General features: G+C 43.2%; 3 protein-coding genes across 3 annotated transcripts in view; 1 reads left to right on the top strand and 2 right to left on the bottom strand.

Moving 5' to 3' along the window:
- plxnd1 (plexin D1) overlaps positions 1–5,400 on the top strand; it is a 123,072-nt gene extending 117,672 nt beyond the window's left edge. The window contains exon 36 of the mRNA XM_080444941.1: positions 4,179–5,400. Coding sequence (XP_080301067.1) covers positions 4,179–4,295 — 117 coding nt within the window. The 3' untranslated portion in view covers positions 4,296–5,400. The remainder of the gene's footprint in view (positions 1–4,178) is intronic.
- A 1,168-nt stretch (positions 5,401–6,568) lies between these two features.
- On the bottom strand, positions 6,569–9,854 carry exorh (extra-ocular rhodopsin; the record flags this gene model as incomplete). The annotated part of the gene is made up of 5 exons (XM_080445009.1): positions 6,569–6,751; positions 6,945–7,184; positions 8,211–8,376; positions 9,023–9,191; positions 9,494–9,854. 5 exons carry the CDS (start codon positions 9,852–9,854, stop codon positions 6,623–6,625), a joined length of 1,065 nt encoding a protein of 354 aa, XP_080301135.1. The 3' UTR covers positions 6,569–6,622.
- A 1,890-nt stretch (positions 9,855–11,744) lies between these two features.
- The window catches only part of ift122 (intraflagellar transport 122 homolog (Chlamydomonas)), a 49,766-nt gene continuing 41,202 nt past the window's right edge, over positions 11,745–20,308 (bottom strand). Inside the window, exons 24-29 of the mRNA XM_080444951.1 lie at positions 19,858–20,023; positions 18,230–18,347; positions 17,501–17,629; positions 14,324–14,400; positions 14,023–14,187; positions 11,745–12,715 (exon numbers count right to left, since the gene is read on the bottom strand). Coding sequence (XP_080301077.1) covers positions 12,629–12,715; positions 14,023–14,187; positions 14,324–14,400; positions 17,501–17,629; positions 18,230–18,347; positions 19,858–20,023 — 742 coding nt within the window. The 3' untranslated portion in view covers positions 11,745–12,628. The remainder of the gene's footprint in view (positions 12,716–14,022; positions 14,188–14,323; positions 14,401–17,500; positions 17,630–18,229; positions 18,348–19,857; positions 20,024–20,308) is intronic.

Raw genomic sequence — 20,308 nt, 5'->3', positions numbered from 1 at the left:
GAGAGACTCCAAAAGTAATGAAGACTGCTGTCACTATGCGAGTCAGGACGGACTGCAGGACAGGGAGACCAAGGCAGACAGATACAAGGAGTTTTCTTCTTTTTATTATGACAAAAACCAGGGAACGCAAGGAGCACAAGAAGGACTAGGAGGGCACTTGGCAAGTTTCACTTGTAAAGGCACAAGAAGAAAGCCTACATACACCGAATCAAGGAGACTAGATCAAACACTAAGATACTCACAGACAACTACATACAATAAACAGACTGGCAGTGAAGGGCAAACAGAAACCCATTGGAGACACAGGTGTTTATCTATGGACAATCAACACACGATTGGCTAGGGTTAAACAAGACACAGGTGAACAACATTTGCAAATGACACTGTGAGACAAGACAGGTACTGTAGCAGCAAACAGGAAACACTCAGACATCACTACAAAACAAAAGGTACACAAGTGTAAATTAAAACTAGAACTAAGAAGATATATTTCTAAAATATGTAAAGAAACACAACTGTATTGTAAAACACCAAGTATGACTAAGAAACAAGGAACACAACAAGAAAACACAACAGTTATTGTTAAAAAAAAACATCTGTTGGAACACTTCTCTGCACACAGATTTACTCTTTCATTGAGAGCAAATAGAGGGATGTTTAATGTCATCAAAATACAAATCCTTTATTGTCATATCTTATAGTCATTAAATAGAGTTGCATCTTCCATATCAGTGTGGCTCAGGAGATATACCAGGGATTTATAAGCTGAAGGTTTAGAGTTTGAAACTCCTTAATATAATTTTTCACTCTCAATCTAAAATCGAAGAAGTTGGTTAAGTATTGCATTCTTACGTGAGTTTTCCACGTTAGTGTGGCTCGAGGTATTATTCAGGGTTTTATAAATAAAAGGTTCAGGGATCAAACCTCATGAAGAACATTATCATCACTCTATCTAAATTCTAAAAGGTGGGTTAAATATTACATTCTCGGTTGCATCTTCAATGCCAGTGTGGCTCAAACGTTAAATCAGTGGTGTATACAGTAAACAGAAAGTTTAATTTATTCCAACAAGCATCAATCAATAATTAAATACAATATACATATACTGCCCTACAAAGCCAAAGTGCAGTAACTACGTTTTTTGACACGCCGACTTATTTGTGCATCTCAAAGGTCAAATTAGCCTTTGTGATTTTGGGGGATAAACAATTACCTCAAGAACAGATATACAATTAGTGTAATATCACTTATATGCCGATATCTCATTTGGCTGACCAGTTGAAACTTTTTTTCCCATAATATTTGTATAGATTTTTTACATTTTGTGACAAAGACAAACGGCTCAGCTCAGACACGTTGCAAAATAAAGGACACGGATACAAAAATAGACTCCACATACCTACATCGGACCATAAAATACAGCATTATATACACACACATTGTTTGGTGCGTGACAGTCTGTCGATGGGTGAATAACTACAGTTGAAACACTTTTAAACCCATTTATCATTTTTTTCGTAGTTACTGCACTTTGGCTTTGTAGGGCAGTAGAGCTGTGCTGTGAACAATAAGGCTAACAAGTACAACGAATGATGTCATTGTATAACTTTCCTTTATGGCATTGTATAACTTTATTTTATTAACAACAGTACTGTATGGCATTTTGTTTAAACTAAACTAGCCATGGCAGAGTAAGAACAGCTCAGTATATTCGACTTCACCACCTTGGGAGTTTCACCCAAGGAATCAATTAAAAGTGCTTAAGTAACCACGCTGAATTACAACACAGGTCCTTATTTGTAAGACACTGTATTCAAACATTGTACTCGGTCAAAGGCACAGACCATTGAAATTACGGTTAAAGAAGCGGTTTATTAATCAGGAAAAAAAAAAAAAACTACTACAACAGGTGGGTTAGGTGTAGCCTCAAGCAACTCTTAGATCCTATTTTGGGTTTCCGAGGCTAGGTGCACATTACAGACAGATACACAGCATGTAGTGGATAGATGGGGGGCAAGAGCCCTCCAGACAGTCCTCCCACACAGCACGACCGCAGTCACCTCAAACCCGATCTGGTGCACACAATAAATAACAATTATAAGTGGCAGTTGGGTTATCACAATGAAATAAAAAACACAAAGGAACAACAAGGGTCTAAAAAGGGGGCAAAAGCAGCCACGGAACTACGCCTATAAAAAAAAGAAAAACAGTAGTACAATGGAGTGAATGGACTACTGTATACTTATACATAAAAATACAATATAATAAGAATACAGAACATATTACCTAGGTGTGTGTAAAAGGAGGGGTGGAGGGGCATTTGGTCATCAACACTGATGCATAGAGAGGGCGTGGGGGCGCCTGAGAAACATATAACCATCTAAAATAGATACAATGACCTTAACTCAAAAAGACAAGCTAGTGCATCAGACAAGCCAGTGCATACAAAGAAAGGCCAATAAGAAATAGTGAATGGGCACCAAGTTTTATAGGGTAGGGCCGTAGGGGATAATCAGTGATGACTTACACCTGAGGTATTGGGGGCGTGGACACAGAACCCTGAATGAGGACAGGTCTCCCTGTTACATAAAGTATTGTTTGACTTAATTTTTTATGACATAGTGTAGTACTTTGACTTTTTTCATACTATTGTGTCAATATAGGAACTGAATTAATAATAAGCTAAACTCCCTTTTGCATCAACTCCTCCAAGGAACAGGCCATGTGATGTAGTTGGCATGATTTTACTGAAGAAAAGGTGAAATGGAAAGCAAGCAATTAGACAAATAATCATACATTAATGATGATGATGATATTAATTATGGCCCCGGCCATTTGTGCCAGATTACATCTTCCGCCATTTTGTGTTTTCTTCAAAACACACTTTGTGCTATTACTCCTACAGATTTGGTCCAAAACTCACAGAAATGCACACATTAAAACTCACACATAATCTCTGGGGTCATCTGATCAAGATGTATGAGTCTGATTTTTCAGATCCCATCCCAATTGGCTATGACTGCCTTCCGAAGTTTGCGGGTAGTGGCAAAGACCTGTGCTCAGAGGAGCACACTTTTTTAGTCTTTATCGGTTTCCTCTTATCTCAGTAGGGTGATTTATTTACCACAAAACTTCTGTTACTTAACCCTTCCCTTGAAGAAATGTGCACTAAAAACAAAACAAATGGTGCATCTATATACTATGGGTACATTATCATCTACCCAATGTTTCTGTAACTGGGGCACTGAATTGTGTAAAATAAAAAAATAAATAAAAGAAGTGTAAAGCATGTATGTTTTTTCATACATATAGCTACTGTACCTGTGGTGCAAAAGCTATTATATTTTATAACTTCAATACTACAAAATAAAGGTATATTCTAAATGGGCTGACTGACAAATAAGGTCATGTTACACCTACTACAACTACTATACTTGAGTGTATATGAATAATGTCCGCTCAAAGTCCTTATGGTATTAAAGGATGACCTCAGCCATTTTCAACCTATCTTCATATAATTAGTCCTTACTAATGCTCATGATAACATGGTACCATATTTGTCTATTTGGTCTGTGTCTCAGAGGAGGGCTGTGGACAGTTTAGAAACCCTACCAGTGACATCATCGATGGGGAATCCAAGCTAACAGAAACGGCAGGCTTTCTATTCCTGTAAAGTTAGCATGCTATAATAGAAGACATTGTTCTTGCGTTAATACAAAATAGAATGAAATAAAATCTCGTTTGAAAAGAAAAACCTGTCTAACGATGATGTCACTGGTAGGCAGCCCTCCTCTGAGACAGAGACTGAGTAGATTTATTTTTTACCATTATCATGAGGATTAGTGAGGATCAATTATGCGAAGATAGGTTGAAAATGGGTGAAGTCGTCCTGTAAGTGAACAAAAGATTACAGCCAGTCGTTCAAAGAACAGAAGAGATTGTCAATAATACTTATTGTCAATAATACTAAATGGTACAAACCATTAAAACTGGGGGGGGAAAAAAACGTCCCTGTTCACCAACCAATGCGACATGTTGTGACTTGTAAATCGCCTATTTTCAGTGTGCGGTGCACAACCAAGTATAAATCAGGCATTGTACCTTTGTCCTCTTAACCCTTTGTTTTTTCTGCCCTCTCTCTCTCTCTCTCTCTTTCTCTCCCCCCCCTTTGCTGTCAGGTGGTGAGCGCTCTGGAGTCCAACCCCACCGCAAAGCGCACTCTGCTGCACCACAAGTTTGAGCAGGTCATTGCCCTGGTGGAGGACAACATCTACGAGTGCAGCAGTGACGCCTGAAGCCGCCAAATTCTCCACTCTGCCGGCCACCTCTTTCTTGCTGGCTCGGCTCCTGCTGCCAACTGCCCGTCTCCCTACCTAATATAGTAGCTGGGAATAACCGAGGAGTTACCCTTCATGCACAGCATAATATTCAGTGTTAATTTTACTCTGAGAAGGCACAAATGTAACCAAACGGATCCGTTTGGTTACATTTGTACCCCCCCCCACAGTGGCAAATGGATAAATGAACACTGAGGATTTTACTGTGTATGCCTAATTATTCCCCTTGTCGAAAGTCACGGACTGGAACGCGTGAGAAGGTGGTGGAGCCAGGGACTCAACACTGCCCCTCGAACTTCTCACATTTGTGAGTGGTTCTGGACTTCCTGTTAATCTGGGAACGCCGTATCTATTTCCTAGACTATTTCCCCCCCAAGACACAGAGACAGTTGTGGTCTGGTCTGGTCTGGCTTTTGCTATAGCCAGGGGAACTCAAGAGATGAGGCTTTTCATCGATGACGTCACAGTTACTGGACCTGAAGCCCTGGTGGCGATCTTTTACGCACTGACCCCCCTTGTCTTAAAGGGAACCGAGCCAATGATGCACTGTACTGTATGATAATGTCAATAGCAATATTTATAGATGTGTTCTAATGCTTTCAAGTGGCCTGTACATCAATAAGAGTATGAATGAGACCGACTGACTCCTCCCATTCCCGAAAACCTGCAATGTTCTCAGGTGTGATTGGTGAAGATGAAGAATGATTCACTCCCATCGGTGCTTTGAACTCGTGTCCCAATGGGACTTTGTGGGTTGATGATGGGTTTAGGAGGAGTTGAGAGAAGAATAGAATTAATTTTATATAGGTAATGAACTGCCTGTACAAATACTGAACTTTATTGGACCAGATATAATGTGGTTCACTGGGAAGAACTGCATCATATAGTTGTTGTCTGCTTCTGAATAAATATGTTGGAATCAGACCAATGGACAAGAGGGAAATTTGAATTTATCAGAAATAATGTGAGCTTAATGTAATCAGAGGAAAATTGTCTGAAATGACTGTATTTGTGATGCCAAATTATTTGTCTGAGTTTGTGAAATAAATCGCAGCATTTAGAATTTTAATGTGCCTAATCATTACACCCATTTATTGTACCAGTTATCATTCTTTCCTCAAACATTTTAAGAAACATTCAAATCTGGCCCACCACCAGAAGTGGCATCTGGAACATTTCAGAGGCTAGTAAATAAATGCTCATGAAACAAGCGAGCAAAGAGAGAGAGAAAGAAAATAAATCTCAGACATTTAACTTAATTTTTATTACGGGACATAGAACAACTTCCACGATATCCAAGCCTTTATACAGTCAACGCGATTAGCATCTCCTTAACCGCGTACAGACAAACGTACACATCGACCACACTCACTCGCTTTCGCTCTCTCTCTCTCTCTCTCTCTCTCTCTCTCACACACACACACAAACATACAGAATATTATACTTTACACTCACCCACACCAGCACGCAAAACCACTCAATCCCTCGCAGGGAGGCAGCTTTCTCCCTGCGGAGGTTCTTTGCAGGTCCATCTGGTTCCACTCAGGTCCCAGTCGACGCCAAGAGCCAACTAACCACCTCAGCTTCATCATCGTAAAGAAAAGAGGAAAGCGAATAGAGCGACCAGGCGGCGGACAAGCCGTGGCCAGGGCCTCGCGGTCATGGGACATACCAACCACACAAATTGTAACCTAATTTCACCTAAAGTATCCTTTTAAACAAAATAAATCCTTTAAAACACATTTCGGGCACATATAATCATGACATTTTACATTAACAAGAGCTGACGTGAGTGATTTCATCCGGCGTTGTCTTCAGATTGCGCCTTCTTTCCCCTCATACCTCACTATTGTGTGACTAGCAAGCGCTTTAGGGGAGGGGGGGACCATGGAAGGCGTTCAGCTGGACGGTCATCAAGACAACGCCCCGGTGTTGCCGGATTAATCTCCATCTGAACGCTTTCCACGGTTTATTGGATTATGAATACACATATGGTGGCCTTTGAGTATTATAATGTCTGCATGAGGTCAGCCCCGCTCCAGTGGCCAGGTGCAGTTAGACCCCTCCCCTCCCCCACCCACCCACCCCACTCCCCCCGCAGCAGGGCAGACGGACGAGAGGGAGGTGCAATCGAGAGGACCGGCCAATAGGACGTAGTTGCTGCTGCTTTGGCGATGACGGTGGAGTCCCCCCAGGTGTGTTCGGACGGGTGGGGAAATGGGGGTGGGGGGGGGGGGTTGGGGTCGGGAGTGGGTGGGTAAGGGGTTGGAAACGGGTCAGTAGATTCAAGCCGGCGCCACCTGGCTGGTCGAGATGGAGGAGGTCTGAGTTTTGGAGGAGGTTTGCATGGAGTTCTCGTCCTCTCCGAACGGGTTCTTCCCACAGCACACGGTGGTTATCATGCAGTTCCTGAACTGAGGGGCACAGAGGGAGGCGAGGGTCACAGTCAAGTTCGGTACTCGCTCACACACACACACAGTCCCATTAAGCCCAAGTTATACTTGGTTGTGCGTGGATGTCACACACAAAAAATAGGAGATCTACGAGCATCGCAGTGTGACACATTGCGCACAGAGTACACCTTGGCACTCTCTAAATCAGGATTACCTGTCTGTTGAGCAGGATGTAGATGACTGGGTTGTAGAGGGCTGCGCTCTTGGCAAAGAAGGCTGGGACGGTCATGAACACTGGCCCAAATTCCGCTCCCTGATTGGCAAAGATGTACCAGGCCACGTAGGCGTAGGGCACCCAGCACACCAGATAGGATATCACCATGACGACCACCATGCGCGTCACCTCTTTCTCTGCTCTCTGGGTGGTCTCGGACTCTTTCTGCAGAGCGGCGGCCTGCGTGAAGAAACGTTATGCAAGTGGTTGAGTAATAATGCAGGAATTGTCTAACTTTTTAATTTCAAGGACCCCCGGTTTGGTATGCATTACGCCAGGGACCCCCATACTACTACTACTAAGATTTTTACACTCAAGATTTACAGACCCGTAAGAGTCCATTTGGTTTCTATCAATCATTTAGCTCTGGACCCCCTGGAACCCCCCCAATGACCTCTGGGGGTCACAACTTTGAGAACTACTGTAATAATGACTACATATTTGCTCATCATTAAAGGGCAACCAAACCCCATAACTCAAATCCGCATGAAGCCTCATATCTATTGGTGAAAAGCAGTGTACTGAAATGAGCATCTGCCACTGGCTGGTAATGGGGCCAGGTGATGTTGCTCTCTATAAAGTACAACACAAAAAAACGATTGCTTGTCACAAAAATAACAGGCTTCATACAGATTTGGATAATGGGCTTTGATTTCCCTTTGATAAAAATTTTCAAATGTTTGATTGTTTATGTATCATCATGTAGTGCATAACTATTGGTATTATACAGTGGTGGAAAGGAACTAAGTACATTTACTCAAGTACTGTACTTAAGTACAATTATGAGGTATTTTTACTTTATTGGAGAGTTTCAAATTTTCAATATTTTTACTTCTACTCCACTACATCTCAAAGGCAAATATTGTACTTTTTACTCAACTACAATTATTTGACAACTTTAGTTACTAGTTACTTTGTAGATTTTTATTAACCACTTCAGACCTATATACTTTGGCAATTTGAAAATAGCCGATCTACAAGCTCACAACGATTGGATTTTCATACATTTTATACATTTGATCTTCTGTATACTTTTGGTACTTTAAGTATATTTTGATGCCGATACTTTTGTACTTTTACTCAAGTAAATTTTGAATACCGGACTCGTACAATATTTCTACAATAGGGTATTGATACTTTTACTTAAGTAAAACATGTGAGTACTTCTTCCATCACTGGTATTATATTGGCCTTAGCTGACCGTACCGCACGGACGGCGCAGAGCAGACGGCCATAGCAGAAGAAGATGATGATCAGGGGGATAGTGAAGTGGAGGATGAACATGTAAATAACAAAGGAGGTGTTGTTGATCTCTGGCTTGGGGGTGTAGTAGTCAATCCCACAGGAACACTGCATGCCCTCTGGAATGTACCTGCACCCACAAAACGTTGTTTTACAACTCCAATCAACATCAACCCAAATGGCTGACTTTAAACATGGGAGCTACTGGTAGGAAAAACCCCATATGGCTTTAAGGTACACCAGTAAGGCTATTATTTAGTTAATTACCATATACAGTACACTGTGGATGGACTGTTCATATTTACCCACAATACAATATATTGTTTATGTACACTTATATACATTCATAAACATTACATTTATACCTGTTAATAGCTCGTAGAACATGTAAATCCCGGGTGGTCCAAGTGGGGAGGGCTAAGCAAGGACCCTAATCTCCTTTGGTTTTTAGTGCTTTATTCTTAATCCCTGTACGTTAGTACATGTTTACTCCTACTATTTATTATTGTCGTTTTAGTTTTCTTTTTGTCTGTGCCTGTCCTGTGTTTTAGACTGCAGTAATGCCAACTGAATTTCCCTTGTGGAATAAAGCAATAAAGGTCCATCTATCTATTTAACTCTGAGGGGGTACAAATGGAACCAAATGGAGCTACATCCGTCCCATCTCAGAGGTACAAATGGATAAATTAACCCTTTGTGCCGCTGCTCACACTGCCAAATTAGACTATTGTCGAGTCCTTGCAGGATTACAGTCGACACACTGAGGCATACCGTACCGTGACCATCCGAGGAGGGGAGGCGCCGCACAGGTCAGGGCCATGATCCACGTGAACGCCAGACCGACAATGGCGTGTCTCTCGGCAAAGCGAAAGTTGGTCATTGGTTTGCACACCACAATGTAGCGCTCGATAGCCAATACCACCAGAGACCAAAGACCAATCTCCCCTGAGAGGCACAAGAAATCAGATGGACTTACATACGTACGGTACAAGTGTGCTCTCACTTGATACACACACACACACACACACAAACACACACACACAATGTATTCGTACATTCTCACACTTCCCAAAAGGTGCCCAATGCGTCCCTTACTTCCATAAACTTCATTGGCACACATATACTGTATGACACAAACCAGTGTTTTGACCACTGTCAAAGCACTGGGTGCAGCACTTTTTGCTAAACCTGTACGGTATCACCATTTTACATGAGTTACAGTGTTTTTACTTCCATCAATCACTTACCCCCCATGGTGGCGAAGAACCCTTCGATGTTGCAGCCGTTGACCCCTAAGACAAAGTATCCATGCAGGGACGTGTAGAGGGTGACACTGAACCCGCCCACCACCATGAAGAGGTCGGCCACCGCCAAGTTGAGCAACACGTAGTTTAGTGGGGTCCTCAGCTTCTTGTTTTGTATGGTGACGTAGAGGGTGAGGAAGTTGATGGGGAAGGCGGTGAGGATGAGGAAGAGCATGTACGCGGCCAGGAGGGAGTACTTCCAAGGCTCGGCCAGGTAGTACTGAGGGTGCTCGAACGGGCTGCGTACCACTCCAGTCTTGTTAGACATGGGCACATAGAAGTTTGGGCCTTCAGTGCCATTCATGGCGGTTGGCTGTGGTGCGAGGTGATTGCCTGGCTTGTGTTTTTTTTTTTCTTGCCCCCCGTAAAGGAAGAGTTTGAGCAAATTAAAAAGAAGGAAAAAAACGCTCTGTGTCTCTCCTCAGAGAACACAGCAGACTACTACTACTAACAGGGAGCCTTCTCTCGCCGTGGGGAGAGAAACAGGGAGGAGAGATACAGTAGATCTGGTGGATGTTAAGAGGTGTGTTCTGCAGCCCCCTGAGGCGGCCGCATCACCTTTTAACAGGCTGTCAGGATTAGGGAGGTGCATGGACGGATTTAGGTTACTCTCAGTCCATCTCTCTCACCCTCACCCTCTCGCTCTCTCTCTCGCACACATACACACATGCGCACACACTCACACGTGCGCGCACTATAGAATTATAGAAGAAAATTCCTGCCATAAATTTAGGCTCAGCATTTTGGAGGACAGAGGTTGGTGCCTTCGTTATCCCAGTGCTGGAATGCATCACAATGCATCATGAAACTGTCCATTAAAGAGCAGGCGAGTAAGCAGATTCCACTATCCAAGAGGGATCCGGCCGAACCCCAGCCTTACTCAGCCTGGACATGTCGAGTGTAGGGGCTTAAACCGGTTATTGTAGACAGACTGTAAATGAAATTTCCGGAGCATTTCCAGCTCATTTGCATCTGTGGAAACCTAATCCTTAACCACCTCATAATGTAGACCTCAAACTCATAGCAGGAGAAACCACGTTCTGAGTGTAATCAGACTAGTGCACACTTGACACACTCTCTCGCTCTTTTTCACTCCCACACACAAATCCTATGGCAGAAGCCTCAGAGAGTCATATTGTTAGTTGATGCTACTGAAAATGCCAGAGTCTAACATCATTAAACACTTAACCACATGAACCATAGAGTCCCTGTTCTGGGCATGGCATAATAGGGAGAAAATTCAGCAAAAATAGGCAAATATTCAGAAAAAAAAATGCTTATTTACAAGCTCACAATACGTCGTGATGCGTTGTGAGCTTGTAGATCGACTGCTAATTGAACACACACTGCTAACCATAGTAACAACATGAATACTGTACATACGTCACATTTCAACCAAGATAGTTGAACTTTTATTGAAAAACGTTTTTTTGCCAATATAATAATAAAATGCATTTACTAATTCTTTATAAATCATAAAATACCAGTGCAAAATCTGCACAGAACATTGCAATATTGTTACAAAATATGTCCCTCTTGTAAACATGGAATTCACTTTTTTGTGTCATTAAAGGCTGGTCCTTAACACTTAAAGATGACCTACAGTATTAAAGCTGTAATCCATAACTTTTACGTCCTACTCGGGATTCAAACCCGGATCTCCCGCATGAGAACAAACTTCTACCGCTCATGCAAGAGGCACTGCCGCTCGGTCAGGGGAAGCTTCAGGCAGAACTACTTGTCGACCAGTAGGTGTCCTAGCTGACAACAGCCTCTAAATGTCTCAATGGAAGAGTAGGGAGACCGCCTTCAAACACGGCAGATGCAGTTATATTGTATACATTATTCTACCATTCTACCAATAATATATTATTCATTAAAATAAGTTCCGGATTACAGCTTTAGTTTAGAAACATGTATTGCTTTGTTTTCCTATCATAAGATTGCTTCTCTAGAGGCATTTCATACTCTTGGACACATGTCCCCTTTAAGGTGATGTAATCAGCGATAGCGCTAAGTCATCTGATCCTATTAACCCATTGATACCTGGAACGCTTCTGTGTCACTTTAGATGCCTTTGGCTATTCAAAAATAGCAGATATACAAGCTCATAGCGCGGCACCGAGTGCCGCGCTACGAGCTTGTAGATCTGCTATTTTTAAAAAAATCGTGAAAAAATATTTTTTATATTTTTTTCAAAAAACTGTTATGATTTAGATTTTTTTTAAAGAATCGCCTCAGGTCTTAATGGGTTAATCCGATCGGATTGACGGGCTGCCGACGTGCTTCTCTGGTGGTCTGCGCTGGTGACCGCACAAGCACTTTCACTTCAATCATTCCTTTTGGGAAGCTTGAGGGAGAGGTGGAGGAATATAGCCCTCACCATCAAGAATGTCAACATTATATCACTCACGTTACAAGGAATGAAGTCAACACAAAGCCCCCCCCTAGTGCAGTGGTTTACCAACCTTTTTGTATTCATTCCAAGGACCCCCCAACTCTGAGAGTGGACAAATGGAACCATAGGCCATTTGGTTCCATTTGTACACTCTCAGAGTTACTGACCTGTAAGAGTCCATTTGGAACTCCCCTCAAGGAACCCAGAGGGTCCCTGGACCCTACTTTGAGAACCACTGCCCTAGCCCAGATGTTTTCAAACATGGAATGAACCCCCCCATTTGAAAAGATTTTGTGCCAGAAACCCCCATAAGAGAAGATTTGTCGAGATGTGTCTGTTCAAAAAATAGCCAAAAAATCAAATAGGCTCATGTAAAAACTGTTCATTATTTTGCTGGTGACCCCCTGGAAACCCGCCAAGGACCCATGACCCCACGTTGAGAACCAGTGCCCAAAAAACGTCCCTATTCTGGGCGTGTCGTAATAGGTGGACATTCAGTGAAAATACAATAGGCAAACATTCAGCGAAGACATTTGGTGTAGCGGGAGAAAACGAGGGAGGGAGGGAGGGAGGACCAAGCATAGACCCCTGGGGGACCCCGGTCAACAAAGTACGTAGGGTTTAAGAAGTGGTTACGGTTGGGAGGTGTAACAGTGTTGTTCTCAAAGGGTCAGAGGAGGTCAGTTGGATTCGTCGATGGGTCTGCGACAATACGGACAGCAGTTGTGCTGAAGCACGAGCAGCTCATAGTCCTCACTGTGGAACATCTGCAACACACACACACACACACACACACACACACACACACACACACACACACACACACACACACACACACACACACACACACACACACACTAATTGATGTTAAGTGTTAAAGCTACACTTTGTAACTTATTTTAGTAAACAAAATGTTATTTTGACCAATCTGTATGGTAGAGTATGAATACAATATAACTTACACAATTTCGGTGGTTACATTTGGTCTCCCTGCTACAAGACAGAGTGCAGCTTTAAATAGCTGTGTTCGTTCCGTAAAAGGTGTGTTTGACTCTCCAGCTCTTCAAATTAATTGTTCAGGTCGGATGCCAATTTGATCCAATTAGGAGATAGAACTCATACAGAATACAGGATCACAAGTGAAATTGGGAGTGATGAAACAAAAACTAAAAAGAGCAGACACAATTGGAACTGTAAAACAAACATTTTAAGCTGATAATGATCTTGATTGGATACAATTTGTATCCCGACCTGAAAATGTATTTTACGTTTACTAAAGAGCTAAAGAGACGGGGTGACCTGTGTTGCTGAACAAAGACTCTAATGATAAAAAGTCTAAGCTTATCACCGGAAATGACCGCCCCCCCCCCCCACCCCTCAACTGTGTCTCGTATATATGACGTTTTGCATATTATTGTTTGTCTTTAAATGTCTCGATGAATTAAATAGACAGGACCTCAATGGAGAGAAGCCCTGGGCTTATTGGGTTATCCTTTTAACATTCGTGCCTTTTTTGCAAACTGTTAATAAAGTATTCAATCAATCAATCGGAATGTAGAGCTTTTTTACATATCACTTACACTCTCTTTAAATGAACACAATGATGATTTTACAGTGTGACATGGCTCCAGAAAAGCAGAGTGGAACAAATATACAGTACAATATGAAGCTAGAATGAGGAGACAGACAATATATCGTTGCTGTCGGGCAGAAACCTTGGACTGTATCTTCTCCATATTTCAACTTTTAGTTTTTTTCTGTAGATGAATTTACTACTTCATCATACAAGAGTGTCACACACAAGAAGTGAAAACAGCAGATCTACAAACTCACAATGCGTGACATGACGTGACGTGTTGTGAGCTTGTAGATAGGCTATTTTCACTATTTTATTAACTTATTTTTATATAATAAAAAAGGAACGGTTTCGGACATACAAGCAAGCGGACATACACCTGACAGCGACCATATACTGTAACCTACAGGGAGACAACTCTCACATCATGTGGAGTTCATGTCAGGTCGTGTGTGTGTGTGTGTGTGTGTGTGTGTGTTCTAAGCGTGTGAGCTGTACCTTGAAGCAGGTGGGACACATGGTGATGCTGACGTCAGGCAGGAGCGAGCGGAAGTACTCCCACTGGAGCGGTCTGGGCCATCGCTTGATCAGGACGTCCCTCCTACTCATGGAGCGCAGCGCCGAGCGACTTACCTTCACTGGGACAAAGCTAGAGCCCCCCTGCTGTGTGCGTGTGTGTGGTGGGTGGGCACACGTACGTAACAGAGAAAGGCATATAAATACACTTGCAATATAACACCATCGCCACAAAGTATACCTTTCACATTCTCCAGTTGGTTGAGTTTATTCCTCCGCTTACCTCAAAGCTCATCTTGGCAGTGAAGGGGTCTTCCTCCTCCTCGTCCGCGCCGTCGTCCAACTTCAAAGACTGCGACTCTGATTGGGGTTAATTAAGGACACTGTAGCTGCCTCGGAAGTTAAGACGTGATATTGCAAACACGCAAACACAAATTGCAGGCGGCCACGCTGGAAGGAATGGCAAACACGCCGGGGGACATAATTATGTTCAGCTGTTTAACGCTTCAACTAAAAAAATGCCTAAATACGAATCGGTTTGTGTTTGCCTCATGGGTATAAGCCCAGTAATGTATCCTTCCTTCAAAAACGAGTGATAGTCGTTCGCGAAATTGAACAGGCCTCTTTTGTTATTTAAATTTTATTTTACAAATGTTGGGCACTGAAACATTTTTGTTAGTGAGGTTAGGGATTATTATAATTCATTTTGCACAAAGAATTAGGCATTCTAAGTGCCTTTCCAGAAGCATGTCTCAGAGGACACATGAGTTTTGTCCGTACCAACGTACGAATTCAGCTAAGAAGTATGATGAATATAGACTATGCTGTAAAGTTGTGGCAAACCGAATTGAGGCAGGAAAGTTAACAGGCCAACATAAGAGCAAACGATAACGGAGCTTCCAGCAAACCATGTTGATCCCTCACCACATTTCACCTGCTGTGGGATAGCTTGTTTTGGACCACTTCACACAATGCAAGGTCGTAAAGCGTGTAAGAGGCATGGTCTCATAATCACCTGTCTATCCTCAAGGGCAGTGTTTCCCAAACATAGGTCTGCAACCCATTTTGGGTCGTGGACCTGGTTTTATGGGTCACAAGGTATAAATATCCAGTTTTTTTTACCTACAAACCAAAAAAGAAGGGAAAAAAAGGAATGTATCAAAAAATGTCCCAAAAATCTTTTTATAGCCATCCGTGGAGCTGTAAGACAAATCATATCGGATCAAGGAACACATTTTGTTGGGGGCAAAGAACAAACTGACAAAGGCTTTAAAGGAAGTGGAAAAAGACAGACTTTAATATGAATGTGCCCCACGCTGGCCATATGGGAGGTGTTTGGGGAGGGCAGATTAGGACAGTAAGGAGCGCGCTAAGCTCGGCCCTCTCACAGAGAGCTGGAAGATTAGATTATGCTTTTGTTGAGAACATGCTTCTATGAAGCCATGTCAAGTTGTAAATATCCACCCACTCACCACTGACAGTATCAATGATCCCAAAAGCCTTGAGCCACTTACCCCAAACAATTTAATTAAATTAATAAAAATTCAACTCTGCCAATTTCACGAGATCACGCCCATCGTGGCTACGCCTGTCGGATTGCCCGCGCCCCCGTACCTGAACACTCGCCTCTCATTGAAAATGAATTATTATACGCCTCAGTTCCCATGTGAAAAGGCCTGAAGGCCTGAGGGTCTTTATCACATTGCCTCCACCTTGCAGGAAGGTTTGTGGTGGAAGATCTGCATGCCAAGATATAATATTAAACCACATGAATTGTAGCGTCCCTATTTTGGGCATGACGTAATAGCCGCATTTTTGGTAAAAGTAGCCGACCTATTGGGACCGCGGCGTGGCGTGGCGGTCTAGGCACCCTAGGCTGCAATGTCAGCCTGACCGTCACAGGTTTGAGTCCCGATCCCGACGACCTTTGCTGCGTGTCACTCCCCATCTCGCCCCCCATTTCTTGTCAGTCTACTGTCGTATAAATAAAGGCATAAAAGCCCACAAAAAAGGAAAAAAAGAAAGCCGATTTACAAGCTTGCGTTGTGTTGTGAGCTTGGTGATCGGCTATTTTCAGTGAAGGGTTTTGGTGTCGATGGAAAAGAGGCCAAGTATAGACCTCTGGGGGACCCGGGCAACAAAATATAGGGTTATTATTATGTTCTCCTGTGGTTAACAGAGCACCTCTGGAGCAGATGGAGAAAGGAATATCTTGCAAACATCACACTCAGACAACACTGGCTATCTCCAAGACGAAATGTGAATTGTCATTGTCAAAGCAAAAGAGATTCCAAATAGGAAGAGTACTTGATGTTTGTGAAGATGATGACAGACTATTGTGGAAAACCACAATACAAATAGAAAGCTTGGGAAAGAACCGAATTCATCTGTCCATTTTGGAATGTTCTATTCATAAGTTGGTTATACTTGTAGAAAGTTAATGTGTTCCGATTGAACTAGTCTCTAAATACCTACCTGTGTTTCCATTTAAATAACCAGAAAAGGTCGGTATTGGGTTAATAATGTGTTTGTATTGGTGTATTACATCTTTCCTGTGTGGGGAGTAAAGTATCACTCTTGATCCAAGAGTCGGTTCTGAGAATTACTGGAATTATTCAAATGTGTGCCATGAATCATAGTAATGTGGTGAAAGTGTAGCGGACCAAGTAGAGAGCCGACCCCGGTCAAGTATAGAGGGTTTAAGTGGTTAATGACTGTGAAGGAGGTACATTTTAAACAAACTATTAAAGTGGATTTATCTCTTTTAGTTTTCACAGTCTTCAAATGGCATCTTCAAATAGCCATTATTTCACTGGACCTGTGTAGCTACAAATACTGCTCCTACCGTCATATACATTTCACACTCGTGCCGTGTCGTGTCATTTGAGGACATGCCATGTGGAAATAACATGGAAAATACCAAGATCCCAGGCGTCTCTCTCAGGCCTTTGAGAGTGTCAAAACGCCAGTCATTCATGCCCGTCAGTTACGTCACGGCTTTCAGTGAAAAGGAGCAGGCCCTCAGTGCCCTTGAAGGCCTGTCGGCTAATGCAGGTTAATCCCCGTGCTTGGGACCTGGCTCTGGCTCTCAGAGGGTTAGTGTCATGAAGATGAGACGGGGAGAGCCTCTCTAACCCTATTAACTCGCAGAGCTAAGATGACTTAGCTCTGACAGCTTACCCTACCGGCGCAGAATCACGGGCCAACATTAGACCCAACAACGTCTCGGAACAAGGCGGGGGGGCCATCTCGCGCACTTTGTTTTCCAGGAAAATGCACAGGGCAGGCGGTGGGCCGCGTGGGTGTACAGACTCAGATGGATGGATACTCCTGAGCGTGCGAGAAAAGGATCGGGGAAAGTTGATCGTTACACCTGCCCCCACCCCGACAAAGCACGATGACTGTTCGCGTGTGCGTGTTTGTGTGTGTGTATATAAACAGAGAGTTCATCAAAGGATACCGCCGCTGCTCATGTCCTGCCAGCGTGCAGCCTTCCTGTCAACGTGAGGGACCTCCAGGTCAATGAGGGACAGAGCCTCCTCATCAGTGATGCCCTCCTCCAAATAGAATTGCACCAGAGGGAGCACCTCTGCACAAACAGGGAGACATGGCTGCATTAGTAACGCAAAAGTGTGTGTGTGTGTGTGTGTGTGTGTGTGTGTGTGTGTGTGTGTGTGTGTGTGTGTGTGTCTGTGTGTGTTCAAGGTTTCTTTATAGTTACAGATATGTATAGAACTTGTGTACAAGTAACTTATTTTGTTCTGTTTCCTCAAACATTGTAGCAGCATTAATAATGATAAAGAAGGGGGGTAGAATAATCAGCAAAGAGAACAGATTCACAAGCGTATTTTTCTTTTCTCTGGGCAGACTGTACATCTGCCAGATTTTCTGGGGTGAAGAAGCAATTTACTGCCACTGCCAGTGGCTCTGACACTAGTCACACTACCAAGCCACTTGGCCCCTTGGTAGCATCTGAAACAATCCGTTTGTTGTGGTGGCTAGAAGCTTTGCTGACACAATGTCTGTCATACCCTGTATATGTCATGCTACATTAGGCAGCAGGTGTGTGTGTGTGTCTGTCTGTGTGTGTCTGTGTGTGTGTGTGTGTGTGTGTGTGTGTGTGTGTGTGTGTGTGTGTGTGTGTGTGTGTGTGTGTGTGTGTGTGTGTGTGTGTGTTGACCATACTGACCATAGGAAGAAGCTGAATAGATGAAAGGCTGTTTGCAGTTGACACACACGCTGCCCTGGCAGTTCAGCAGGGGGTTGTTGGTGGAGCAGCGGTAGCACATCATGCCTTCAATCAGGTCCTTCATGGTGAACACATGATATTAAAGACGTAGCATAAAAACTATACTTAAAAAACGTGCTTAACCCTTGATATTTCACCGTACGATGAATAGCAGAAAAAAGGTTGTATATGTACTATATTTGCTATTTTTTAAGTGTTTATTTTTATTTTATTGTCACCGCCAGGCCGAAGGCGTGGCCGAGTCTATGTTTTCGCCCCTGTCAGTCCGTGTGTCACTGTGTGTCCGTCCGTCCGTCTGTCTGTCTGTGAGCAGCTAATCTCCGGCACCGTTGGACTGTGGCCCGTTTTTTCATATTCCATCCTGATTGGCTAAGACTGGCTTCCAAAGTTTGCAGGAGTGTCCCGTTTTGAAGAAAATGCCTCAAATTATGAACGCAGCGTCCGATTGCCGTGAAACTTTAAAATCAGCCTCATGGTGGCGCTATAACAGGCAGATTTCTGTGAGCAGCTAATCTAAAGCACCGTTGGACAGGTCGCCGTGAAACTTTATATGCACACTCCTTGGAGGCCAAGAAAAAACCTCTGCCCCAAATTTCTCACATCGGCCTGTTATAGTGCCACTAGGAGGCCGATTTTAATACACCTTACTCCTACAGATTTTGTCCAAACATTACGCAAATCGGTACACATTATGTCTATGGTAATGTGATTAAGACGTATCTCTCTGTTTTTTCATATTCCATCCAGATTGGCTAAGACTAAGGCTCCAAAGTTTGCAGGAGTGGCCCGTTTTGAACAAAATGCCTCAAATCATGAACGTAGCGTCCGATTGCCGTAAAACATTGCACACAATAACCTACCTGCCCTGGCGGAGACCTGTGCTCCGAGGAGGGGGGGGGGGGGGGGACAGACTAGACCTGACATACCCCTGACAAATCACAGTGACTTAATATTGACTCACGTCGCTCAAGTAATATATGTGTTGTGCCCAGTGTGAATGCACGTCAACAACCACAAAATGTGAAAGTAAAAGAGAATGTAAAACTTCTTGATATGTAATCCATGCATATAAAAAGGGTTAACCCTAACCATTAGTTAAACTAGCATTGTTATTGTGAGTTCTCTTACTTATAGGTACTTATAAGCGTTGAAAAACATTGCCATTTGCATTTGGCAAAGGAGACAGACGGGTGGGCAGGAAAGTGCTTTTGTGAGACTACAAGTGGGCGGTGAAGAAGTCAAAGCCAGAATTCTTAATGAGCAGTTGGATGTTTTCCACAGAAACAAAACTTTTTAACACTGTACTAATGTACAGTATTTGTTAGGAATGCAATCTGTTTATTACAGCAATACCCAACGATCATTATTTAGGAGGAAATAGGCCTGGGAGCCCCCCCCCCCACCTTCCCTCTACACTGATCCACCTCGGCAAACACGCTGCTAGTCGTGAGCTTGCAGATCGCGAATGTTTGCCCCCCCAGGATAAGGCCGCTAGGGTTCATGGAGTTAAGACAACATGTTGTAAGCACATGAGCATAGACATGGAGACATAATCCTCATGAAAGTACCTCATTGTCATGGAAGGGTTTGGAGCGGATGGTGAGGCTGTCCAGGTCTATGGAGTCCTGGAAGCGAGAAGGAACATGAAGCTCCTGGAGTTTCTCATAAGAATATCTGGCCAGCTTATACGCCCCCAGCTTGCGACTCTGCTTGGCCAGTGCATACAAGGTGTTCCTGGGCATCAGGTTAAGGCAAAACTGGGTCATTATAGGTTAGAGACGGAGTTAAAATTTGACTACTAACACTTGGACATAATAGTCAACTTGTTGGCATTTGTAGCGTTGCCTCAATAATGGACGGAGGCTACTGTGAAAAATATGGAGATAGGAGGTATTTGGGGCCAAGGCCAAGTCTGCCATTGTGTTGGAGGTGCAAACAACACATGAATTATCAGCATTGAGTTTGTGAGACATATCGTATAATGATATATTTTTCTAAGTATTGTAGTGCACGGACCTG

The sequence above is a fragment of the Gymnoscopelus braueri genome (genome assembly GCF_963280865.1).
Source record: "Gymnoscopelus braueri genome assembly, chromosome: 12".
NCBI lineage: Eukaryota > Metazoa > Chordata > Actinopteri > Myctophiformes > Myctophidae > Gymnoscopelus > Gymnoscopelus braueri.
Note: the sequence above shows the minus strand (reverse complement) of the source record. Positions and strands in the feature narration are given on the sequence as shown.